Source organism: Lolium perenne, chromosome 4, assembly GCF_019359855.2.
Source record: "Lolium perenne isolate Kyuss_39 chromosome 4, Kyuss_2.0, whole genome shotgun sequence".
NCBI lineage: Eukaryota > Viridiplantae > Streptophyta > Magnoliopsida > Poales > Poaceae > Lolium > Lolium perenne.
The window spans coordinates 135,482,820-135,489,297 of NC_067247.2; the positions used below are offsets into that span (position 1 = coordinate 135,482,820).

Here is a 6,478-nt window from a genome sequence, read left to right on the forward strand (position 1 = left end):
TTCATCCTTGTTTAATCGAAGACAAAATGGTAGGTAGTTTATTTAGTGCAATAGAGAGCAACCTTCCTCTCGATTTGTCTGAAACAATATCACTCTTATTTCTTGTAAGACACATCTTGTAATCTCTCAACCTCACATACACACCAACACACGAAAACGGACGCACCAAACAACACTCAAGCTCTCCCTTTTTAGCTTTCAGAACATATGTTGGAGATATATACTCATATAAATCACTATGACCTAACATATTGGAAAACAAAGAGGCTCGCAGAGATAGCTTCTAGGTGGTCACTTGGATCAATTCCTTTAGGCTTCGAAGTTGGGTCTTTTCTTCCTTTATTAGTAGTGCATATAACACTTAAACTCCAATACTTTTTCTTCAAATAATTATACTTGTGAAAATAGGAGATGCAGACAAGAAAACAAAGCTTTGCATACAATCTCGGTTTGTGGTGTTAATGTGGCTTCACTTTCAGGTTCCTTTTTCGTACCATGGTCTTGCTAGGCTCTTCCTACACCGTGATTGACATTGTTGGAAACAACGGGAGCTATAAATTGCATTGTTTTGATTATTTTCTTTCTAAAAACTGTAGTCACACGTGGTTGGTTAGCACTTTTATTTACCAAGTGTAACAGAAAATGCCCGTTGCATGTAAACCAACTTGCTTTCCCTACTGGACAATTTTGGCTTATCAGTAGTCATGTACACAGATGTGGTGCGATAATCCAGTATTTGTGTGTGGCCAGTAAATGCATTTCATGAGCGTCCTCAAGTACCTCTACAACCTGAATTGGGTTTTGGGTGTCACATGGAAAGCCTTCCATTGATAACCAGCTTGTCATATCTTAATAAGGTTGGTGTTCAGAGAGCAATAAAAATGAATTTCGGTAGTGTAGGTACTTGCATGGTATTAATGTGTAGGTCCTTGAAAGAAAAGGTGCAGTGCCAAACAAAATCATAGTACTCCCTCCGTTCTTGAAACAAGGCCACTTTGTTTTTTGAGACAAACTTTAATTAATAACTGGGTCAATCAAATATGAGTTGCATGTTATTCAAAACGATATCATCGGATGTACATTTCAATAAACTTTACAATAGTATATTTTTGAATAACATATAACATATATTTGTTATTTTGTTTGACTAAATCATTAGTGAAAGTTTGGCATGAAAAACGATGTAGCCTTGTATTTATGGATGGAGGGAGTACTAATCTTGTTTCTTCAATATTGGATCACTTAGTCGTTGTTCCACGTTAAGAACTTACGGCATTTCACCTATTCATCTGACATAACGTAGTCAGCGCCAATCTTGAACCTGCTGACAGTGAGTGCCTGCATCCTTGTTCAGACTACAGAGTACAGAAGTTTGATCTGCAAGGGTAAACCTCATCTGCTACTGGACGTATGGCCTGCTCATTACTTTCAAATACTTTCACTTTCTAGATCTCTCAACATACCCCTCTCCGTTCTGGAGGAGAAGCTACCTATGCTCGAGACCTCACTAAACAAAACTAAGGATTCCTTCGCCGGCTTGGATAAACAGCCTTCCTTGTACATTGTCTGCATAAGAAGCAACGACTCATAGAGTGATGTACAGCTTCTCCGCGAGAAGGGCATCCCCGCAACCCTGCAAGACTTAAATATTTCATTTCTGCTACATTTACAAAAATAAATGGTGCCATGTTTCACATAAAAAAAAACACGCATCTCCTGTCCGAAGAAAATGCATGGATTATAATAAATCCTGGCAGACTAATTTGAAAGGTGTCATCACTTTTGATTGCCGTGATATGAGCATTGCTCTCAAGTCAATACACAAAGGTTTCACTGCATTAAAAAATGAGATGCACCAAGTCAAATTGCACATCTACTTCTAGAGGTTCATTCTCATAACATTAAACCTGGATTAGATATGTGCTTTTAGGCGAGAACAGAGTGCTTGTTCCTGCAAGTATTACCATACCTTGTTGGGCATGCAGTAGGTATCGAGGCAAGTATGAACCTGGCGCAAGAGCAATCCAACTATGAAGCAAACACCAATCTGCATTTGAGATCTGACACAAAAACAACTATAGAAGGTCAAGTAAAAGAGAGTTCATGGTTTCTCAGAAAAAAAGTATCATTTAGCCGAGCGTAGAAGCAAAACCTAATCCTCCAACATCAGTTTGGTCTGCATCGACAATAAAACAATGCACGAATGAGATCGTCTGTGATGACAGGCTCAAGCCTGACAAACTGGTAATGATCTGAAGAACAACGCCACATCATGTTATAAACCTCTCAAAAACATCAACTTCTAATAACCATACTTTGATATGTACTGACAAAATAATTATGAATACTCTGAAATCTGGTACAAATAATTGATAATATCCACCAAAATATATAACCCGATGTGTGTGCTCCAGCAGCTAACACATACATAAGAGAATTCTAGTATCATGTACGGTTACAAAGAACCCAAATAGGCACAGCCAAATCCTGAACATCACACTTGCTAAGAGACATGATGTGTATTCACTCCTCCAGCTTTTCCATCTTAAAAATACCACCTTATTTTGTCTTTAACACTACCATGGGCAGCATAGCAATACGCTTGTAACTGATTTTCAGATCTTTGTTCATTTCTTTCATTTTCAAGGCTCTATTCATCAGTTCAAATGCCAGATCGACCTGAGCATGATCATTAATTTCACAATTCTGTTGGATGTCACCTACACAACACTTCACACTTGCCTTCAATGAAAAATACTGAGAACATCGGAATTTTTTTTTAACTGGCACAAATAATGGAGGGGAGAAAGATAGTAGTTACAAAGTGGTAGCAAAATGCTTAATACCTACCATCAGCAGAGCAGATCCTCCCGAAGGCGAGCATAATAATTACCCAATATGTGACTCCAAAAGTGCATCCACTCTTGTAGTGAGTATATCTCAGTACAAGTGAATCCAGTTAAAATATGCGAGTTTAAACATTACAAACAAAACAATACCAATAGTGGCACTAAATATTGATATTTACAAGAATTTAGTACCATTGTTAAAACAGAAAACAGAACACCGCGGACAAAACAAACAGCAGAATAGAGCTAAAGAATCTGAAATGCTTTGAACCAAACAGCCGTTTCCGCGAAAATGTTAAGTTATGCTAGAAATAAATTTTCAAAACAAAGTGAAGAACTGAAGAGTGATTCTTTGTTTACAATAAAATATTATTCTGGAAACCCCACTAAAGCAGAGCCTTTTGCGGGTGAAAAAGGTTTGCAAGTGGAAAAGGGAACCTAAAGAATAGAGCTTAATCATCCACTGAGCATTCCAACACTACCGCCATTCCCTGTTATGAAGCATTGGTGCCAACGCGGCACGCCATCTCAAACTCTTTTGTGCAATATGCATCACCTGCGCATCGGATAATGACATGACCTTGCATGGTTTACAAAGATGGGAATAACATGGTGAGAAAAAAAACAACAAGGTGCAGTTTCACCTGTAGCACACGAAATGTCCTAAAGAATTTTTTTTTTTGCTTTCACCAACACAAAGAGCTTTGAATACAGGCTGCAGCAATATTCAGATTTTATATCAAAATGAGAAATCCTCATCAGATATATCCCCTGCAAGAATTAAATACAATATTTATTTTATACTCATTTAAAAAATACATGGTGCCATAATGTTAAAATGTCCAAAGAAAATGCAAGCAATGATGATATAATATGGATTCTAACAAATCCCAGCTGTACTGACGACTAATATGCAAGGTGCTGTCACTTTTAATTGCCATGGTATATATAGGAGCATTGTTTCCAAGCATGTTTGATACCAAATTTACCAAGAACTGAATCAGCAAGCAAATCCACTCTGTGTGAATTCAGCACAACAACAAATGTATGTTGAGGGACTATTTTTTGAAAGTCCTTGCACCAACTTGCAGAACCGATGGTCGAAAGAATGGTGAAAGAAGACTTGCTCCCAAATTATAGAAGAAAAATTTATGTAATCAGCATCAACTGGACAACATATGAAAATACTGCACACAAAAGCATCAAGGATATGAATCAAGTTCAAATATGCACTCATTTTCTTGAGAGATCCGTAATTTCGATACAGAAAAATTTACACGAAACATTGATGAATATATTAATATTGATAGAAGTACAACGGAAAGAAATAAATTACATGTAATCCAACATTTACCGATGGCCAAATGAAAAACTTGACTTCGGCATTCATCCTTTGCATCGGTCTAGGGGAGAGGGGCACTAATTGAGATGAAGCAAAGAATCATCTGCATCAATACAGAAGAAACCAGGAAAGGGACAGTAATGATACTGATGTTCACAAGTATGAAAATTAGGTTATAGATTAGCACGAATATGGTTCAAGAAGGCAAGATGGTAATCGGCCATATGTAATTATGATTCAAAATCTCATGCTCTTGCTCCAAGTCAGGAAGAGAAATTAGTTGTGGAGATGACTAAACAAATGGCCACCCTCAACCTATTAATAAATTTAACAATGGAAGAACGATATTTTGTGCATCTAAAGCTGCTAGGGTACTTGTCGGGAAGCAGTAATTTTGAAGTGTGTATCCTAGTGAGAAGAATCAAATCAGGCAGTTTGGATAAGAGGCATCTAAGAAATCATGAATAAGAAATATGCATGAATTGATATAATTAGCGTTTATGGAGAATAGTTAGATGATTGAAGTGTGAATAAGAACAATGCTGAAATTGCACAAACGAGGGATTATGCAGACCACTATAGACATGGGAAATTTCCATTTAGGATGGTGTTAAATAAATCTATCTGTGTGGGTCAGTGCTGATAATACAGAAAAAATATATATTTGTGCACAAATAATCAGTTGAAGAACTGGGATGTCACCAGACTTAGTCTATGGATTAGCGGAAGTACTATACCTACCTGAGAAGACATGCGGCAGGGAGAAGTCTTCCTCGACCTGGGAAATTTTCTACACAAGGAAGAATCAACTGCAATACACTCCAGATTCATAGGCGATGGAGCGCAGCTAAGCACAGCAGGACTCACATACTCGTGTAGGTCGTGGAGTGAACCACCTCCCTCCATAGGATGGCCACCAATCTGCAGCACAACACTTCTGTCTTCACGCGTACTCGGTTGTGACCGGCGGATCTGATCTGCAGCACAACACTTATGTCTTCACGCGTACTCGGTTGTGGCCGGCGGATCTCACCCAGACTCGAGGATATGGCAAACCTGCTTTAGAGGTCAAGTTAGCAACCAATGGAGCCATAAAACGGGTTCCTAATCCTGGCAGAGAACGAGCAGATCACGGTTGTAGTCCTTGGGCGTCAACGACCTGGTGCGTGCCGGCGGCGTGATGCTGTGGTGGTGCGTGCCGGCGGCGTGATGCCGTGGTGGTGCGTGCTGGCGGCGGGACGCGGGCAGGATTTCACCATCCGGTTGTTGGAGAAGTTCACGGCGGCGCCAATGATGCATCGGTGGAGAAAAAAAGCGAGGATGGGGCGACGATGCGGTTTCCTTGTTTTTGACAGTGCGGTTTATTATTCGTCCGAAGTAGCCACGAGTCGTGCGCGCGTGGGTAATCCCGTTTTGCTCGCTAGTTTCTTGCCGCAATAATCCTAGACCTACGGAAACTATCCTACGAAATTACCTTACGGGCTGACGTGGTGGCTGCTGTTTGGTTCTGATTTTTTCCCTTCCTGAAATTGTGGAGCACGTACTAATCTGCTGTACCTTGAGGTGGTTGCCCGTAAGACTTTTTTGTAGAAAGGGTCCGTAGATGTAGCATTTCTTCTTGCCGTGGGGATACCACGGAGCTACCAACCATCTCACCACCTCTAGCCATTTAATATAGTAGAGATGGAGAATGGGTAAATGAAGTTAACCTAACAATCAAAGGGGGAATGTTGGATTAATCTGTCAGGTTAAGATACCGTTAGGTTTAGTTAACAGACAAAAGAGAGATATTCAGAAACACTTAACGTTAGGAGAACAAGGGGGCTCACAGGACCAACGTCCAGGACGACGTTTTCTGTACGTGACTTATCTCTAAATTCCCTGATCGGGGGAACCTTAACCAACTAATGGTTCTGGTCCCCCGTTGCATGCTCACATAAATATGGGGGAGCCCCTGGCGGCTGGATCTCACTAGTTGACACTCAGCTTCGCTGCTCCCCAACATACCAAAGGCTCTATACCGATCGCAGTCCGCGCACAAGCAACGGGAAGACTGGAACCTCGCCGTGATGTACCAAGGCAGTGCAGGTGGCGCCCGGAGGGGATCAGGAGGATCTCCAGATCGTCTGCCACCACCAGATCGTCATCGACACCGCTGCACCAAGCCTGCCTCACGTAGGCATTGATGTCATCTGCAATGACTCGTAATGCATCTCTACGTCTCTCTTTTTCATGTGCACTAGGTGTTCTAGATTGATATCGAGTCGGTCATGGCCCCTACCGCGAA

At 40.7% G+C, this 6,478-nt stretch overlaps 1 protein-coding gene across 30 annotated transcripts; it reads right to left on the reverse strand.

Annotated features, from left to right (window-relative positions):
- Positions 1–1,259: 1,259 nt before the first annotated feature.
- LOC127293983 (uncharacterized) lies at positions 1,260–5,619 on the reverse strand. Of its 30 annotated transcripts, none has more exons than XR_011742841.1 (9): positions 5,351–5,536; positions 5,063–5,247; positions 4,933–4,969; positions 4,204–4,268; positions 3,494–3,620; positions 2,851–3,405; positions 2,153–2,252; positions 1,970–2,060; positions 1,260–1,633 (listed from the first exon to the last, which is right to left on the reverse strand). XR_011742841.1 is itself a non-coding variant. In XM_071818800.1 (9 exons), exons 1-4 carry the CDS (start codon positions 5,448–5,450, stop codon positions 4,253–4,255), a joined length of 285 nt encoding a protein of 94 aa, XP_071674901.1. In that variant the 5' UTR covers positions 5,451–5,619; the 3' UTR covers positions 1,260–1,633; positions 1,970–2,060; positions 2,153–2,252; positions 2,851–3,405; positions 3,494–3,620; positions 4,204–4,252. The 30 variants fall into 30 exon arrangements, 14 of the variants coding, with proteins under 14 accessions (XP_071674901.1, XP_071674898.1, XP_071674895.1 ...); XR_011742840.1 differs by having other exon boundaries at positions 4,933–4,981; XR_011742838.1 differs by having other exon boundaries at positions 4,204–4,294; positions 4,929–4,981.
- Positions 5,620–6,478: the final 859 nt, after the last annotated feature.

What these genes read in the sequence shown, in the direction of transcription:
- LOC127293983 (XM_071818792.1), bottom strand. Translation starts at nt 5,450, where the DNA reads ATGGTGAAATCCTGCCCGCGTCCCGCCGCCAGCACGCACCACCACGGC. An exon ending in ACGCCGCCGGCACGCACCAG is followed by an intron (nt 5,169 to 5,350) that starts GTCGTTGACGCC and finishes GTTGTGCTGCAG; the next exon opens with ATCAGATCCGCCGGTCACAA. An exon ending in TCCACGACCTACACGAGTAT is followed by an intron (nt 4,982 to 5,058) that starts GTGAGTCCTGCT and finishes TTCCTTGTGTAG; the next exon opens with AAAATTTCCCAGGTCGAGGA.